The sequence below is a fragment of the Perca fluviatilis genome, chromosome 23, assembly GCF_010015445.1.
Source record: "Perca fluviatilis chromosome 23, GENO_Pfluv_1.0, whole genome shotgun sequence".
Taxonomy (NCBI): domain Eukaryota; kingdom Metazoa; phylum Chordata; class Actinopteri; order Perciformes; family Percidae; genus Perca; species Perca fluviatilis.
The window spans coordinates 3,379,608-3,399,539 of record NC_053134.1 but is presented as its reverse complement, the minus strand read 5'-3'; the positions used below and the strand labels follow the sequence as shown (position 1 = coordinate 3,399,539).

Below are 19,932 nucleotides of genomic sequence, written 5' to 3'. Positions count from 1 at the left end.
TCTGTGTCCTCTGTGCTGCAGACTCGTCCTCTCCGACCAACAGAAGAGATTGTTCGAGAAACTTTCCATGTACTGTGATAAATACGCAGAGCAGATCCCCGTCACCTTCGTCCTGGGTACGTCTCTCTGTTTACTGTCTGAAGAAGCTCTCTTGTTACAGGACCAGCATCACCAAAATAAAGCACTGCAATTCATGTATTTTTTGCTCTCAGCACCACATTAGTCTATAACCACGATGTTCCACTTCTGGGATTGCTTCTGTCCCGGAAAGTCCGCCAGATGTAGCTCATGTAGGCCAGATGTCTGTTACCTATTGGGCTGTCTCTGTGTTGGCGTTCTAACCTCCGGCTTATTTGTAAGGACTATGGTTAACTGCTCCTCGGATCTCTGCAGGGTAAATCCAGACAGCTAGCTAGACTATCTGTCCAATCTGAGTTTTCTGTTGCACGACTAAAACTACTTTTGTTTTCCACCAAAACAAGTTCCTTCCAGAGGCTATTTTGCAGAGGCACCGTGGCTCCCTCCAATTCTTCATAATCACATATTCCATGAATATTGTGATTGGTTTAAAGAAATGCTAATACACCAGAGCACGTTGTTCTCCCATCCCAGAATGCTGTGTGGACTAGCCAGACCGTCCTCCACAGCGCTGTGGAGGAAGGTCTGGCAATGCGAGACTAGCATCACATTGACTGCGTAGGGTCGGGATGGATGGGTCATAAAACACAGGGCTTCCCAGGGAAAACTAAAAGACTTTCACCCAGGAAACACTTGATCTGGGTCATCAGTTCCTACCCTATAATACGACCCACAGGAACGTTTCATAAATTAGCGCCCCCTAGCGGTGGCAGAAAATACGACCTCATATCTAAACCAGAGAACGTAATGGTCACAGTTTTGAACGTAAAGGTTGCGATTTTAAGACATACAGATAGTGAGACAGACAGACAGACACACACAGACGTGCAGACAGACAGTGAGACAGAGTGAGACAGACAGACAGACAGCCAGACAGAAAGACGGGCAGACAGACAGACAGATAGTGAGACAGACAGACAGACAGACAGAAAAACGGGCAGACAGACACACAGATAGTGAGACAGACAGACAGACAAACACACAGACAGAAAGACGGGCAGACAGACAGACAGATACTGAGACAGACAGGCAGACAGACAGACAAACACACAGACAGAAAGACGGGGAGACAGACAGACATACAGACAGAAAGACGGGCAGACAGACAGACAGATAGTGAGACAGACAGACAGACAAACACACAGACAGAAAGACGGGCAGACAGACAGACAGATAGTGAGGCAGACAGACACACACAGACGTGCAGACAGACGGGCAGACAGATAGTGAGACAGACAGACAGACAGACAGTGTGAGTGAGAGTGTTGGGTTGCCTCATTAGCAGGCTGCTAATGGAAACAGATCATTAAAGAGCAGAGAAAAGCTAAAAGCAAGTAAGTGTTTGTGTATCTGATGTCCACCCTGACTCACAGTTAGAGGACATGTAGGACCAATCTATGTGTTTCCCTGTTTCCAATGTTCCCTCAACATTAAAACAAAGTTAATTAATTTGGCTGAGCTCGACACTCAACACGCGCTAAACAGGGACCAGTGTTGGTCATCTTACTTTAAAAAAGTAATTAGATACAGTTACAAATTACTTAATTGAGTTAGTAACTCAGTTACCACATTGTTACCACCAGACCAATCAGCATTGAACAGATTGAACATGTAGCTGGACTTGAATGGCCTTCTTTTGACTGAAAGTTCTGCCAAACAACAACTTGTTCTGCTCACCAGTTCCATGTCCACTTCCTCACAGCCTGCTGCATTGAACGCTCCACCAACGTAAAAACCTTCCCGTAATCAACGGCGCCGTCACTACGACGACCAGCGTAGCGCTCGTAGTGCAAGCGTAGGGTTCGGTTCGGTGGAAAGAAATTCGGCAGAAACCAAACCCTGTCAAAAAGCCCAATATTCGGCCGAATACAAAGCCGAATCCTGGATTTGGTGCATCCCTAGTATAAAGTATATGAGCATTGAATTAAGTTGAATAAATCTAGAGCTATTTAAGTCAGTATCAGTTTAATCTATATCCACGATGTTCCACTTCCAGGATTGTTCAGGTGCTGCTGGAGTATGCACCGATCTGATGCAGTATCAGATCGGTGAATCCCTAAATGAAAGTGAATATTCACGTGTTTGTGTTTTAGGTTTTTATGTGACTCTGGTGGTGAATCGATGGTGGAATCAGTTTGTTAACCTGCCCTGGCCGGACCGACTCATGTTCCTCATCTCCAGGTAACTTTACATCAAACTCTCTGTAAGAAAATATACATTTTGAGTTATTTATTCATCTGAGATGATGACATTTGGGTATTTATTCTGCCAGTGTGGCTTTCTACATGGTTTGTAATGACTTTAGTGGGACAGCATTTTGCGCCCATGTTGTTTTTTCCACACATAATATGTATATACTCAGAAGATTGCAGGAGCATTTTCCATCCTCATGTCTAAACCAGAGAACGTAGCAAAATATTGATCAGGGATGTGCAAACGTTCACGTTTGTTCCCTAAAGTTTAAAAAAACTTACCCACCCATCAAGTTAATGGAGTCTGGTGGAGTTTGGTGATGGTTATTTCGGGGCTGTTTCATGTTAAATAAAAAGTATCTTACTCTTTAACTAAAAGGTCTATCTCTGTAGGGATCCTTTCCATAATGTTGTCAGACACTTAGAATAATAATCTGAGTCTGTCAGTGGCAAAAACTTTTAGTGGATGCAAACTGACGATGCACAATTGCCCGTTAGCGTTACATTGCAGCTTGTTTCGTGGTCTTGCATTGGTCACGTTCATGCCAGTGGTGTAGTCTGCGTGATACGCAGGTATACGCTGTATACCTACTAAGAAAGCTCCAACATTTCCATATACCCACTTAAAAATGTGCAATGATTCGTAACAACATTGTTTTGGGACAAAACTTTCACTTTAGCTATTTGTTTATCGCAAATACAGGTTGAGTAATGTTACCGCAAACTCAACAAATGCTTTGGATCATGCAGAGAGACTATTGTAGTCAACCCACTACACCGCTGGTTCATGCCATTGTGTTTCCTCCAGCTGTGTCCAGGGTAAAGATGAATATGGCCGCCTGCTGCGCCGGACATTAGTACGTTACGTTAACCTGACATCGCTGCTCATCTTCCGCTCCGTCAGCACCGCTGTCTGCAAACGCTTCCCCACCATAGACCATGTTGTGGAGGCAGGTGAGCGTCCCAAAAACATTAAGCCAGCACATTGACAGACTATATGTGTAGAGCATGTGTACAATGCATACAGTATTTATTAGGGGTGGTACGGTTCATGAAAAAACATCCGAACCACTTGGTTCGCTTGTCTCGGTTCGCTTGTCTCGGTTCCCTTGTCTCGGTTCCCTTGTCTCGGTTCGCTTGTCTCGGTTGGCTAGTCCCGGTTTGCTTGTCTCGGTTGGCTTGTCTCGGTTGGCTTGTCTCGGTTGGCTAGTCCTGGTTCGCTTGTCTCGGTTCGGTTTGCTTGTCTCGGTTGGCTAGTCCTGGTTCGCTTGTCTCGGTTCGGTTTGCTTGTCTCGGTTCGCTTGTCTTGGTTCGCTAGTCCTGGTTCGCTTGTCTTGGTTCGGTTCGCTTGTCTCGGTTCGGTTTGCTTGTCTCAGTTCGCTAGTCCTGGTTCGCTTGTCTCGGTTCGGTTTGCTTGTCTCGCTTGGGTCTTTTAGTTCCCTTATCGGTTAACTTGCTCGTTCACTCTCGGCTGCTGCTCGGTGCTTTCGTCCTTCTTTTTGTTTGTTATCTCGGTTGCTTGTGTCTTGGTTGCTTGTCTTGTTTTCGCTGGTTCCCTTGTCCGGTTCGCTCGGTTCGCTTGTCTCGGTTCTTGTCTCGGTTCCCTTGTCTCGGTTGTCTCGGTTCGCTTGTCTCGGTTCGCTTGTCTCGGTTCCCTTGTCTCGGTTCGCTTGTCTCGGTTCCCTTGTCTCGGTTCGCTTGTCCCGGTTCGCTAGTCCCGGTTCGCTTGTCTCGGTTCCCTTGTCTCGGTTCCCTTGTTTCGGTTCGCTTCTCCCGGTTCGCTTGTCTCCGGTTCCTTTCCGGTTCGCTTGTCTCGGTTCTTTCTCGTTCGCTTGTCTTCGCGGTTCTGGTCGCTCGGTTTTCGGCCTTCGGTTCGCTTTCTGGTTCCTTGTTCGTCCTTTCCCGTTGCTTGTTCGGTTCTTGTCTCGGTTCTTCCTTGTCTCGGTTCCTTGTCCTTCGCTTTCGGTTCTCTTCGGTTCCCTTGTTCGTTCTTGTCGTTCGCTTGTCCCTCTTCTTTCTCTTTCTCGTTCCATCTTTCTGTCTCAGTTCCCTTTCTCGGTTCGCTTGTCGTTCCTTGTCGGTTACTGTCCCGTTCCTTGTCTTGTTCCCTTGTCTCGTTTGCTAGTCCTGGTTTGCTTGTTCGGTTCTAGTCCGGTTCGCTAGTCTCGGTTCGCTTGTCTCGGTTCGCTAGTCTCGGTTCCCTTGTCTCCGTTCGGTTTGCTTGTCTCGGTTTTGCTTGTCTTGGTTCGCTAGTCTCGGTTCGCTTGTCTCGGTTCGCTAGTCTCGGTTCCCTTGTCTCGGTTCGGTTTGCTTGTCTCGGTTTGCTTGTCTCGGTTCGCTAGTCTCGGTTCGCTAGTCTCGGTTCGGTTTGCTTGTCTCGGTTCGCTTATCTCGGTTCGCTAGTCTCGGTTCCCTTGTCTCGGTTCGGAGCGTGTGTGCATCGCACGGTTCGTCAGTACACTGCTAATGTGCACTAACCACTTTCGACACCTGTATTAAAACACTTACTGGAAATGACGAGGGGGATGAGCGTGACGAACGCAACACGTGGCAGCTGATTGGACGAACGCAGCACATGGGTCTGGCTGCTCCCGAATTTCAAAACAGACTCTAATGGCGTCTCGTTCTGAATACGATCTCGTATTTTACTAAAATAGTTCACCGAAACGTGTTTCTGAAAACATTTTAAGCGAGAAATAGGCTGTGCAGTTGCTGAATCTGTCTTCATTTCAGATCAACAAAGGTCAGTTTAAAAGATTTTCGTCCGATTTTGAGAGACGCCGAGCCGACCGCTCCTCAAGTGGAGTGTGGCGAGCTGCTGCTGCAGGTCACGTCAATGATAAGGAAGGCTGCCCCGATTTGGAGGATGCGCCAGCGTCGTATATAGTCTGGTGTGTGGGAACATTTTGGATTTCATGTTACCTATGATGACAGCGGAAATAAAACCATAGATAGAACTGCCACTGTGTGCATGTATCAGTCCTTCCAGAGTTTTTTTGTGATTGTTGCGGGCAAAAATCCTTGATTATGCGGCACGTTTTCTTAAAAAATGCGATGGAATATGCTATATATTTATGCAATTTTATGCGATGAAATTGCGGGAACTTGCAAAAACTGCAATTTGATGAAAAAGAGAAAAAAAAGGTATGATTATGCCTTGAATTATGCAATCGCATAATTGCGTTTTTCTGGAGGGACTGATTCAGTATGCTAATTTTAGCTATATATCATATAAGTTTTGTGAACCGTACCACCCCTAGTATTTATATATTCATGTTTTATGTGTCACTGTCCGTGATGTGTCAGTGTGTCTAAACTGAAATCATTAAAAGTCAGCTGGAGTTCAGCTGCTTACCGGCTGCTTCTCTTCCTTCCTGTAAGCGTCTGATCCGACCCCGGGGATTGGCTCATTATCGGCCAATTAGAGAGCAGGAGATTAGAGCCGCAGGAGATTAGAGTTTATCATAATTAATGTTTTTTAAAGCTCTCAAACGGCGACACAATCCGAGTGTCTGTAAGATCTCCATTAGGTTGATCAGTTTTAGAGCCAAAACTAGTAATTGGAAAAATAAATTTGGGAATTTTAGCACTTTAAGATTCCTAATTTAGCAAAGCCTTTTTTTTCATTTATCTGCCACAGAATTAGTGGAAAGGTTGACACTCAAGTCCAACAGAAAAAGATTTTTTTTTATATTTGTTGTTGATCCCTGACCTTTTTATTAGAGCTAAATTAAATGAATCAATGAATGAAAATAAACATGAATCAATGTTGTTAAGAGTAAGCTAACATATCTGATTGGAGAAAAACTGAAGCTAACACAAGAAGCTAACATGACAATTTCAAACTTCATTAAGGTGCTGTATGAATACTGTGAAAGTATCAATACTCTCAATCCACAGAGAAATGCACACAGCCCGTATTCTGAAACAGTGAATTTATACGAGCCGTCAGGACTTAGGTAACGTTGTGATGTCACAACTATACTTTACATATACATATTTACATATTTCTGTATAGGTAGAAAGTGACGCTACAGTGTTGTTACAGTCATTCCCACGGCTGCAATGACGGTGCAGAGACTCTGAAAGCGCAGATGTGGAAGACCCGGAAACTCTGACCAATCAGAGCATGCTGGGCTTTTCTTTAGAGTGTTTTAAAGAGACAGGCGCTGAAACAGAGCATTTCAGAAAGAGGGTGAATACTAGTATATTCAGACAGACAGTATAAGAAATGTAATGTGTTTTTTGAACATTAAAGCATGTAAACATGACTACTAGAAACCAAAAATACAAGTATGAACTTGAAAATGAGCATGATATTGCACCTTTAAACTAAAACTACTCTATATAGAGAAGCATTTGCAGAGTGTAATACTGAATCACAATTGCTGGCATAAATGGTTTTGAAATGGTTTCATATTAACAACAAAACTGCCACTAAACTACAACGCTGCAGCATTTATAAGGAATGAGGTAATATACTGATATCTATTGCATATATTGGTTTTGTCGGCCCACCTGCAGGTTTTATGACTCCGGAGGAGAGGAAGGCGTTCGAGAACATCCGTTCTCCTCACCTGAAATACTGGATTCCCGTCGTCTGGTTCTCCAACTTGGCGACTAAAGCTAAACAGGAAGGACGCATTCAGGACAGCATCGACCTGCAGAACATTCTCAATGTGACGCTTAACGTTTTATATTCTGACTTCTAATATAAATGTTTAGAGACATTTAGAGGGAAAGAAGATCACACCAACATGAAAAACCATTTCAGATGAAGGAAAAATGTTGCTTGATGGTGTTTTAAGCCCTCCAAATCGTCTTCAAGGCAGCGCTACGACCGTTGACTTCAAGGCACCTAACCCTAACCGTTGCCTAACCCTAACCCTAAGCATTGCCTAATCCTAACATTAGCTTTAACCATTGCCTAATTCTACATTACCTAATCCTAACCCTAGCTCTAACCATTGCCTAATTCTACATTGCCTAATCCTAACCCTAGCTCTAACCATTGCCTAATTCTACATTGCCTAATCCTAACCTTAGCCCTAACCATTGCCTAATCCTAACCTTAGCCCTAACCATTGCCTAATCCTAGTGCCTTCCAGGCAGCGCTGCCTGGAAGTCGACGTTGGGGGCTTAAAACACTAAAAATGTTGCAGGAAATATTTAGCGTAGCATGTTGTTAAAAGCTAGCTGACATATCTGATAGAAGGAAAACTGAAACTGAAACAAAAAACTAACAAGCTGTTAAGTTTTAACAATTTAAAACATTAAATATTTGTATAACATTATGGCTACAATCAGAACCAAAAGTAAACTAGCTAATAAATAAAGCATCAGTATAGCTTCCAAAAAGAAATAAAACTCAACTTGTACACATACTTCTACTAGGCCTACCTTAAGTAGAAGTATAGAGCTCAACAGTGTCTGCCCACTTTTATAACGGCTCTGATTCCAGAAGTGTTTTCCCCCCATTCAATTGTTTCATTGAGGTTTCGAAAATTTCTGATATAAAGAGTTTAAAGCCTGTAACCGAGCCAACCAGCTACGAGATGAATAGTGAACATGAAACATTTGATTTGGCGCAAAAAAAAACATTTTGAAAACGGCAAAAAAGGCAAAAGGTACAAGACCGTGTACAGAACCTATCAGAGATTTCAATGGTAGAAGCTCGCTCTAGCCGTTTCTATGGTAACAGCGAGTTGGACCAATCAGAGATGTTGCTGTTACGCATAGGATTGTGGGTAGTGTAGTTTTTCTCCATAAGATCGCGGATAAAAACATGTTTTTCTTAAAACAAAGTTCATTTCATACAGACTTCTAGCTTCTACAGGAGCAGAAACTTTCGTTTCACAACCACGTAACTCGGGGTCAGTCTACCTCGGATGGTTTAGACATTATGGGATGGTTTAGACATCATGGCTGATAATCTAAATCCTTATGGAGAAAATCAATGGGATTTTTACTTCTGGATCCGGCTGTTGGCGGGACTGTTGAGGTCTATGTATGTAGATGTTTGAGGTTGTGCTCATTTTAACTCCTTTATATACTGTTGGGTAGTTTTAATCTACAGCAATGCATAATATTCTATATAATCATCATATGTTTGTAGCGTTGCTGTCCTGTGAGAAACACGTATCTCTGTAAAGTTTTTCATGGTGTCATAAAAAACAGCCCTGTTTTCAGCTTTGAGACGATGCATTTTCCAGCTGATCCAAGAGGCTTTTTTAAAGACTTTATTTAGTTTAAGAAGGAGAATTTTCTCAGAGACTTCATCCTTCAGTTTATCACAAACATTCAACATCAGCACATCTGGAGATACGTGGTTTTCACTGGACAGGAAGGGGATGGAAAACTGGGATCTGAAAAATAACTATTAAGCTGTCACAGAAGAGCTTTTTGGCCTCTCGCGTGTCATAAACACAAAAACGAATCATGAAAGTGTCTCATTACAAATTATCCTGTCGAAGAGAAAATGGCACTTAGGCAGCCGCACACATTAAACGCCACTTGAGACTCTAAATCCTTGCTAGTCTGGGACCTATGTGGTCCCAGACTAGCAAGCATGTAGGTAATGTGACACCCAGCTTTACTCCCAGAAGACTGGCTAGGCCCGGTCTTCCAATCAGCCTGTTGAATCTGTGTCTGTCTTTTAGGAGATGAATCTGTTCCGGAGTTGGTGTGCGACTCTTTTCGGCTACGACTGGGTCGGCATCCCGCTGGTTTACACTCAGGCCAGTCTCTCTTTATTATATATTCAAAAAAGGTTTTGTCCCCACTGCTATCACAATGCTGAACAAACTATAATACTACAACCACCATCTCAGTTGCCTTGCAAAGTTCGCACATCTGATATGTCTATATGGGTGTCTCAATGTGATGTTTTTGTATATGTGTTATACGTTGTATGTGTTCTATATGTGGTGCTGTGCTATGGAGGAAGAGGAAGATGTGTGGAAATGATTATCCCTATGGGACAATAAAGACTCTGAGCCCTATTTTAACGATCTGAAACGCAAGTGTGAAACGCAAAACGCAAGTAGCTTTGTGGGCGGATCTCGGGCGCTGTTGCTATTATGCCAACGGGAAAAATGACTCTTGCGCCCGACGCAAATCTAAAATGGGTTGGTCTGAAGTAGCTAGGTGTGGTTTGGGCATAACGTGAAAATAACCAATCAGAGCGTCATCTCACATTCCCTTTAAGAGCAGGCGCGCTTGTTCCATGGCAGATTGCTATTATAACGGTGGATTTGCCTGGCGCACGCCAGCAGGAGCTGTCCGGGATGCGGCAAAGTAATAAATGCCCGTCTTGACCGGGTGGCGATGTTGCTGCGGCCTCTCGGGCGCATCTCCTCAAGTCTGGAGAGGATTGCTGCAGCCATGGAGCGTGGGCCTCCAAACGCACCACCTGCACCTGTTGTGCCCCTTCCTCCTCCCCCCACTCCATCTCCGTCCACCCGCTCCAGCAGGAGCGCATCGCGCATTGCTCCAGATTCACCAGATTCGGCCGGAGTGTCCAATCCCACCGTAGTTCAACATCACATCTCCTTAAGTCCTCTAATATTTCCTCATTTATGTCATCAACACATCCACGATTCATGGAAATGTTGCGTAAAACACAACAAGCCACAAAGAATGCTGGGACTTTTTGAGGACTGTACTGTAAAGTGCCTCCTGATCTATCCAAACACCTGAAGCGCATTTTCAGTAATAATTTTCTTTGTAATTATGTATGGTTTTAAAAAATGGGAACTGCTGTAGATGAGAGAAGTGAATGCGCGTTGTGCACACGCTACATTATGGCCAAGCATTCGTCCCTAAAATAGCATCTGAATAACGCGCCACTGACTTTAGACTAGCGCCACTGACTTTAGACTAGTACCACTGACTTTAGACTAGCGCCACTGACTTTAGACTAGCACCACTGACTTTAGACTAATACCACTGACTTTAGACTAGTACCACTGACTTTAGACTAGCACCACTGACTTTAGACTAGCACCACTGACTTTAGACTAATACCACTGACTTTAGACTAATACCACTGACTTTAGACTAGTACCACTGACTTTAGACTAGCGCCACTGACTTTAGACTAGCACCACTGACTTTAGACTAATACCACTGACTTTAGACTAGCGCCACTGACTTTAGACTAGCACCACTGACTTTAGACTAGCACCACTGACTTTAGACTAGTACCACTGACTTTAGACTAGCACCACTGACTTTAGACTAGTACCACTGACTTTAGACTAGGACCACTGACTTTAGACTAGTACCACTGACTTTAGACTAGTGCCACTGACTTTAGACTAGTACCACTGACTTTAGACTAGTACCACTGACTTTAGACTAGTACCACTGACTTTAGACTAGCGCCACTGACTTTAGACTAGCACCACTGACTTTAGACTAGCGCCACTGACTTTAGACTAGCACCACTGACTTTAGACTAGTACCACTGACTTTAGACTAGCACCACTGACTTTAGACTAGCACCACTGACTTTAGACTAGCACCACTGACTTTAGACTAGTACCACTGACTTTAGACCAGGTTTTTCCTGGTCTGTGGTGGAATTGTTTTCTGAAACTGCAAAATAGCACCAGGGAACGTTTGCGCCTGAACACGCCTCCTCTTTTCGCTGAACCGCCCCCTGGAGCCCAAATACATTCCCTAATTTACCGACGTGCGTCTGTGGAGGGAAAAGTCCGCTGTGCGTCGGGTGCAAAATAGGAATGATACATGCGTTGGTGTACAAAGGCAATTGCACTGAGTGCAAGATAGGGCCCTCTATCTATCTATCCATATTCCATCTGTCACCATAACATGTTGGAAACAGATTCAGCTAATCTCATCACATCCTCTTCCATTATTACTGAAATTGAATATCCCACTCAGAGAGGAAAGGGATGTACAGTAAAGCCTCTATGATCTCTTTCTCTCTCTTCAGGTCGTCACTCTTGCCGTCTACACTTTCTTCTTCGCTTGTCTGATTGGCCGTCAGTTTCTCGACCCTGCTCAGAGTTACCACGGTCACGACCTCGACCTCTACGTGCCAGTCTTCACGCTGCTGCAGTTCTTCTTCTACTCCGGCTGGCTGAAGGTGCCGATGATATTTCCTTGCAGGATACGTTTTTGTAGGCCGAACTATGAAATTAGCGCTGACTTATAGTCTGGATTAACGGAAGTACAAGTCAACGATAAAGCCTGACATCACACGCGGGATGCCAGGCTTTTCCCCTCGCTTACGCTCTCTGTGCGTTGCCGTTCTCAAGCTCCATTCTCTTAGGAAAACAACACCAAACTTAGAGCTTGCAAGCCAAACAAAGAAACATTTGGATGGTGCAACAAGGCAGGCCTGCTTGGTTCTTTCTGGGAATGATTGTAAAGATTTATGTATGCATGTATCCAACTAATTTAAATATCTCACGTTACTGTATTGTGTCAACAGTTAACTTAATTTAATATTGGACGTGGCGTTTTCTTTTGCAGGGTGCAAATGCTCCACCAAAACAATTTCTTTCCCGAGACTATTTAGCAGAGCCACCGTCGCTGCGTCCGGAGCGGCTAGTGCCGCCCGAGACCGTTGTGATTGGTTTAAAGAAACGCAAACAACCCAGAGCGTTTTTTCTCCTATGTCCTTAAGCTTCAGAATTCCCAAGTGGAATATTTACTGACGTATTTTATGTTGTAGAACAAAACCTGAATCCTTGCAGCACTCGTGTGTATACATATATATATATATATCGCACAATGTGTCAGTCTAGGGCTGGGCAATATATTGATATTATAACAATATCGTGAAATGAGACTAGATATCGTCTTAGATTTTGGATATCGTAATATTGTGATATGACATAAGTGTTCCTGGTTTTAAAGGCTGCATTACAGTAAAGTGATTTTCTGAACCTACCAGACTGTTCTAGCTGTTCTATTATTTGCCTTTTCCCCACTTAAACATTATGTCCACATTACTGATGATTATTTATCTAAAATCTAAGTGTGAAGATATTTTGTTAAAGCACCGATTGTCAACCCTAGAATATTGGTGCAATATCGATATTGAGGTATTTGGTCAAGAATATCGTGATATCTGATTTTCTCCATATCGCCCAGCCCTATGTCAGTATGTCTTTCAATACTTTCCACAAGCACAGTGGTTTCTACTGAAGATAAATATGCGTGATGGAACTCCAGATTTGTGGCTTGTCGTCAGGTAGCGGAGCAGCTGATCAACCCGTTCGGAGAGGACGATGACGACTTTGAAGTTAACTGGATCATCGACAGGAACCTTCAGGTCAGCAGCCAATCACAGTGCTCAGACACAGGCTAAAAAAAACCCTTGGGCACCTGGGTAGCTCACCTGGTAGAGAGGGCGCCCATATGCAGAGGCTCAGTCTTCGACACAGTGGCTCAGGGTTAAAGTCCGACCTGTGGCCATTTGCTGCATGTCTTGCCCCCTCTCTCTCCTCCTTTTCCTCTCTACAGCTGTCCTGTATATTAAAGGCTGAAATGACCCCAAAAATATCTTAAAAACAAACAAACAAACAAATAAAAACCTGAAAGCACAGTACATGATGTTATGTGACGCAGACTCAAGTTATATTATAAACCTTTTTCACGGCAGAAATGTTGACATGTCATAGTAGGAAAAGCACAGGTGTATTCAAAACCATTAATGATGGCTGCATTCCACTTAGGAGAGGTCCTGGTATTAAACCATTACTGATGGCTGCATTCCACTTAGGAGAGGTCCTGGTATTAAACCATTACTGATGGCTGCATTCCACTTAGGAGAGGTCCTGGTATTAAACCATTAATGATGGCTGCATTCCACTTAGGAGAGGTCCTGGTATTAAACCATTAATGATGGCTGCATTCCACTTAGGAGAGGCCCTGGTATTAAACCATTAATGATGGCTGCATTCCACTTAGGAGAGGCCCTGGTATTAAACCATTACTGATGGCTGCATTCCACTTAAGAGAGGTCCTGGTATTGTTCATGCTGACTCACTGAAATATCTTACTGGGACACTTGATGGAACTGAGTCATCGTTAAGGTTATCAATCTCAGCTGTGCTTTTCCTACTATGACAAGTCAACATGTCTGCTGTGAAAAAGGTCCATTACATTGAACTTTACCCCACTCAAATCCTTCCCTTGTCGTCTCTTCCTGTTTACCTGCCCCTCCAGGTGTCTCTGCTGGCTGTAGATGAGATGCACATGAACCTGCCTCACATGACCAAAGACATGTACTGGAACGACTGTGAGGCGCGCCCGCCGTACACGCTGGCCGCTGCTGACTACTGCATCCCTTCGTTCCTCGGCTCCACCACCGACATGGGGTCAACACACACACACACACCCATGCACGCACACACAAACACACACACACACTACACACACACCCATGCACACACACACACACACGCACACACACACACACACACACACACACACACACACACACACACCCATGCTCACACACACACTCACGCACGCACGCATGCACACACTATACACACACACACACACACACACACTACACACACACCCATGCACACACTACACACACACACACACTACACCCACACCAACACACACACACTACACACACACACACACACTACACACACACCCATGCACACACAAACACACACACACGCAGGCACGCACGCACGCACGCACGCACTACACACACACAATACACCCACACCAACACACACACACACACGCACACACACACACACCCATGCACACGCACACACGCACGCACGGACGCACACACGCACTACACACACACACACACAAACACACACACACACACACAAACACACCCATGCACACACAAACACACACACACACACACACACGCACGCACACACACAAACACACACACACACTACACACACACCCATGCACACAACACACACACACACGCTAATAACACACACACACACATACACACTACACACACACCCATGCTCATATCACAATATAACGCACGCGACGCATGCACACTACTACCAAAAATACACACACACCATACTACACACACCCATGCACACACTACACACACACACACACACTACACCCACACCAACACACACACTACACACACACACACACACTACAATACACACACCCATGCACACAAACAAACACACATACACACACGCGTAAATGCGACGCACGCACGACGCACGCATCTACACACACTAACAATAACATACACACCACAACCAACACACACACGCACACACATACACAACTATAGACACACACACACACACACACTACACGCTCGCACACACACACACACAGACAACTATACACCCACTACACGCACACACACACACTACACACACTCACTCTACACACACACACACACACACACACACACACACACACACATTTTATGTACTACACATTTCACCTGGGCAAGCTGATTGGTCGATTGATTGCTGATTGATTATGTAACTCTGGTTAGTTGTTACACAGTGAGCTATGTCAGCGTTTAAACTTCTGTTTTAATTTGAATGTGTTTGCAGGAAACTTTTAAGTTGAATCCATCAGCAAAATGAGAGAACCCCTAATGTCCGATGTGTCTCTGTCTCCAGACTCTCTGACATCCTGCAGTTTGATGAGGCTGACGTTAGCGACCTCCGTCCACAGCATCAGGACTCTGGTTCGGCTGGGCGGCAAGAGTCGGTAATACTTCCTGTTTTAATACTCCTGATTTTATCCCTGTATGATGTCTTGTCAGTCGCTAAGCAGAAGAGCTGCAAGGATAAATCGATTAGTTGTCGACTATTAAATTAATCACCAACTATTTTGATAATCGGTTTGAGTCATCGTGTTGTCCAACTTCTCAAATGTGAATATTGTTCTAGTGTCTTCTCTCCTCTTGTTAAATATGAATATTGTTCTAGTGTCTTCTCTCCTCTTGTTAAATATGAATATTGTTCTAGTGTCTTCTCTCCTCTTGTTAAATGTGAATATTGTTCTAGTGTCTTCTCTCCTCTTGTTAAATATGAATATTGTTCTAGTGTCTTCTCTCCTCTTGTTAAATATGAATATTGTTCTAGTGTCTTCTCTCCTCTTGTTAAATGTGAATATTGTTCTAGTGTCTTCTCTCCTCTTGTTAAATGTGAATATTGTTCTAGTGTCTTCTCTCTTCTGGGACAGGAAACTGAATATCTTTGAGTTGGGGACACAACAAGACATTTAAGGAAGTCATCTTGGGACATTTTGGGAAACACTGATCTACATTTTTCACCATTTTAGAGACTAAACAACTAATCGATTAATCGACAATGAAAATAATCGTTAGTTGCAGCCCTAGTAAGCAGGTTATCGCAAAAATTGCTTGACATACAATACAGTACAGTGTCAAATATTGGAAAATGTCATTAGGCCATTAATCAAGGAAGACATAAATACTTATAGGTGCCACTTTATCCTTTGCCATTTCTTTGCAATCATTTATGTAGTTTCTAATTCTTACAGATTTTGTCCTACAGCTTGTGCATAAAATGAATGAATGAGCCCAGTATTTTTTTACATGCCATATATGCCTTTTCGCTGGACAAATTATACAGTATAAGAGTCTTTGATGAAATTACTGCCAGACCACCTAAATGAATTATGTAAAGGAAATGTAGATGACAAGTGGACATAGATAACAATAGAGTGATAAATCTCAGGCTCTATAAACAGATTACACATTTCTAAACATGGTAATGAAATAATAGTTGTATGGCTTTGGGGTAATGTGCTCTTTCTTCACATGGCCCTAATTTATCATTGTTTGTTTGAGTCCTGAATGGAAGAACAGGCCTTCAATGTTTACCTGTTTTTCTAAAATCACATCTTTTGGTGTTTGCAGGTTCTGGGTCGAGTCCGCCGGCTGCTGAGCGTCCAGGATCCTCCTGACCTCCGACCTCCTCGGCCCATCTTTAAACGACACAGCAGCGACGCAACAGGAAGTTTCTTCCCAGACTTCAGGTACTAAAGCAGAGATCTTTAACAGGGAGTCCGGGACCCATAGGGGGTCCTCACAGTCATTGCAGGAGGGCTTCCAAATTATTGTAAATTTTTGAGTCTTTAAAAAAACAAAACTAATTAAAATGTCTTAACATAATTCCAACATATTATTAGCAAATATAAATTCCCACTGATGAAAGGCTTACTGGCCTATAGGTAAGGTAGTCACTAAGATATCAGCCCACAGATACAGTTAATCCTAGATTCACTGTCCCACATGTGTAACATTAAAATATGATTTATAAAATCATGCCAACAATTCATATTTTAATAGCTTATGAAAAAAGGGTATGTAAGAAGGCTTTACGTTGCCCTAACACTTATTGTAGGCCCAGTTTAATATGCAACTTACTTTGATACAATATGTAGTAGGGGGTCTCTGCTACATCTTACTTTCAGTAAGGTCCTTGACCTAAAAAAAGAAGCCCCCTGTACTAAATGAACCCATATTGAGTTCAATTACAGCTTGCATGTTATTGGGCAGCAAGATAGCTCAGTGGTTAGCACTGTCTGTGTCTAATTGTAACAGCTGGTCTGTCTGACATCCATTTTATCGTCTGTCAATCCAACCAGGGTTTACCCACGTCCAGAGGACGGAGCCATGGGTGTCCATGGCTCCACCGCCATGGACACCCTGTCCACCTTAAGGGAGGTCAGCAGCAACCCTCCATCCCCTGAAAGCTCACCCTTTACTGTTTTCCCCCGGCTCGTCATAAGTCCGCCGTTGTCCAGTGACGTCTGTAACAAGACGGATTCTTCTGGCAATGGTGAAGCGGCAAAACCTCATTATGGACTGGATCCCTCCCCCACTGAGGAAGCACCAGGCTTAGATGCCCCGAGGTAATTTAGTGTCATGACTTTGTTTGTCCAACTCTGTCCTTAAAGAAACCATTAAACCACCTTTTCACTCGTTGTTTGTTCAATCTGTCCTTAAAGGTCCCATGGCATGAAAATTTCACTTTATGAGGTTTTTTAACATTAACATGAGTTCCCCCAGCCTGCCTATGGCCCCCCAGTTGCTAGAAATGGTGATAGGTGTAAACCGAGCCCTGGGTATCCTGCTCTGCCTTTGAGAAAATGAAAGCTCAGATGGACCAATCAGGAATCTTCTCCTTATGAGGTCATAAGGAGCAAGGTTACCTCCCCTTTCTCTGCTTTGCCCACCCAGAGAATTTGGCCCACCCATGAGAGAGAGAGCGAGACATCACGGCTTTCAAACGAGCAAAGAGGCAGTTGGTCAAGGCCACACCCCCACCCTCCACCTTGCCCCCCTCCTCCTCAATAGCTACAGACACAGAAATGGCACATCCTAAGGAAAGATCATTGTGGGACTGGCTCTAGTGGCTGTAATTCTGCACCAAGGCTGAATTTCGGGAAAGAGACTTCAGATACAGTATTAGGGGACCACTAAGGCCTATATAAAAGAGACTTCAGATACAGTATTAGGGGACCACTAAGGCCTATATAAAAGAGACTTCAGATACATTATTAGGGGACCACTAAGGTCTATATAAAAGAGACTTCAGATACAGTATTAGGTGACCACTAAGGTCTATATAAAAGAGACTTCAGATACAGTATTAGGGGACCACTAAGGCCTATATAAAAGAGACTTCAGATACAGTATTAGGGGACCACTAAGGCCTATATAAAAGAGACTTCAGATACAGTATTAGGGGACCACTAAGGTCTATATAAAAGAGACTTCAGATAAAGTATTAGGGACCACTAAGGTCTATATAAAAGAGACTTCAGATACAGTATTAGGGGACCACTAAGGTCTATATAAGAGCATCCAAAGAGCACCATGTCATGGGACCTTTAATCAAACCATTATGCTGCTGTTTTGAGATAATGGGATTACCAAAATGACTAGCAACCACAGTTGGTCTTAGCTTTGTTGTTATGGTCTGACTAATTCTGTGTATTTCCAGGACCGGCTCCGCGATATGTTGTTCCCCCACCCAGCTAGGACCCAAGAAATTCCGCTGGACAAATTTCCCACCAACCCGGCCACGGGGACGCCAGTTCTCCTTCCAGTTCTCCAGGCAGTCATCGAAAGGATCGGTCCGAAGCCTGCCAAGCCCCAAGGGCCTGGGTAGGCGGAGACAAGGCCTGGCTCGCTTCCAATCCCGACGATCACCCGGTCCACCTTCAGACACTCTGCAGCTCCCTGACCTTGAGTACGACCACGACTTCCAAGGAGTGGCAGAGACTAAGGACGAGAAGGAGGAGGAGGAGGAGGAGGAGGAGGAGGAGGAAGGAACCGAAAACAGCGAAGACATCACAAACCAGGACTCCCAAACGCAGAGCTTGGAGAAAAAATAAGAACCACTCACACAGTAACATAATAACTGCCCAAACAGAGCCAATCTCAGAGCTGGTAACAGTACCCGAAAAGAGAAGTCACATGGGGAAAGTTGCTTAGAAATCTCCACCCTCTGAAGGGATATTTTGAACCCTGAAGTTATGGGTTTACCGCATGTTGCCAGCTTAGTCACTGGAGATAAACCCTCACCCCAAAGGCCGTTTTACGAACGTGTTTCTTTGCATCGCGGTGCATTTCACGCCTCGAGCCGGCATGTGTGTGTGTGTGTGTGGGTGATACAGCGAGGGAGAAAGTGAGAGAGTGACACCGATTATCTTTGGAGCAAGTTGTGTGTATAATATGCAGGTTATATTATATATTTGCCATTTGTTTGATGGACCCATGCACTTTAGATGTTTCGGTAACACTTTACTTGAAGGTATCTACATAAGAGTGACGTGACAATGACATGTCATATGATCCCTAAAGCTTGTTTTATTGTTCTGTGGAGGCTCCACGCAGAGCTTTCGCCGTAGCCTACGTAAGTGGCCTGATGTTTATACATGTGCGCTGGTGTGTGCATCGAGCCAGCATGTGTGTGTGTGTGTGGGGGGAGTGTGTGGTAGAGTGAGTGAGAGAGTGACGGCGATTAGCTTCAGAGTGAGTAGCGACTCTAGAGTCCTAGTGAGAGAACCAAAGCGTCTCCTCCTGTTCTTTCTGACCACGGTGGGAGATCTGGAGCAGGAGAAGTTAACCCTCTCCTTGAGCTCATGTTGTTGATGGAGAAGGAGAACCGGGAAATTAATTGGGAGACATGCAACGCTACCGAGCGACGGCCGAGCGACGTGCGTGGCCGCGATTTTTCGAGAGGTCAGCGTCAGGCTATAAAACGGCCTTAACCCTAAGATGGTACACCAAAAAACACAAAAGATACAAAAGAATCCTAATACTCGTAATCAACTTTTAGATCAGAAAATGGGCAACTTGGTCAAAGATGGGAACATGGGAACAACCACTTGGGCTCAGCTTAATAAGCTGAAACGTTCACGAAAAAAAGTCTTTTTTTTATGCCTTAATATTTTCTGAATGGAAGAATAACAACGCACATTAGAAGAAGTGAAATCAAGAGCTGAAACTGTTGTGGAAACAATGTGTTGACTGTTGAGAAAAGTTGGGTGTTAGCCTAGCCTGGATGCCAGCCGAACTTAGCCCCGCCCACAACATTTGAGGTCAGGAAGT

At 44.1% G+C, this 19,932-nt stretch overlaps 1 protein-coding gene across 3 annotated transcripts in view; it reads left to right on the top strand.

Annotated features, from left to right (window-relative positions):
* The window catches only part of LOC120553027 (bestrophin-3-like), a 22,073-nt gene extending 2,816 nt beyond the window's left edge, over positions 1–19,257 (top strand). Inside the window, exons 2-13 of one of the 3 annotated variants that reach the window (XM_039791079.1) lie at positions 22–116; positions 2,232–2,319; positions 3,139–3,284; positions 6,855–7,009; positions 8,990–9,067; positions 11,290–11,442; positions 12,556–12,636; positions 13,533–13,684; positions 14,960–15,050; positions 16,228–16,346; positions 16,959–17,225; positions 18,320–19,257. In XM_039791079.1, the coding sequence (XP_039647013.1) occupies positions 68–116; positions 2,232–2,319; positions 3,139–3,284; positions 6,855–7,009; positions 8,990–9,067; positions 11,290–11,442; positions 12,556–12,636; positions 13,533–13,684; positions 14,960–15,050; positions 16,228–16,346; positions 16,959–17,225; positions 18,320–18,713 (1,773 nt within the window). In that variant the 5' untranslated portion in view covers positions 22–67 and the 3' untranslated portion in view covers positions 18,714–19,257. Of the gene's footprint in view, positions 1–21; positions 117–2,231; positions 2,320–3,138; positions 3,285–5,146; positions 5,222–6,854; positions 7,010–8,989; positions 9,068–11,289; positions 11,443–12,555; positions 12,637–13,532; positions 13,685–14,959; positions 15,051–16,227; positions 16,347–16,958; positions 17,226–18,319 lie in introns of those variants that run through there. The other 2 variants (XM_039791080.1, XM_039791081.1) reach the window with 2 other exon arrangements.
* Positions 19,258–19,932: the final 675 nt, after the last annotated feature.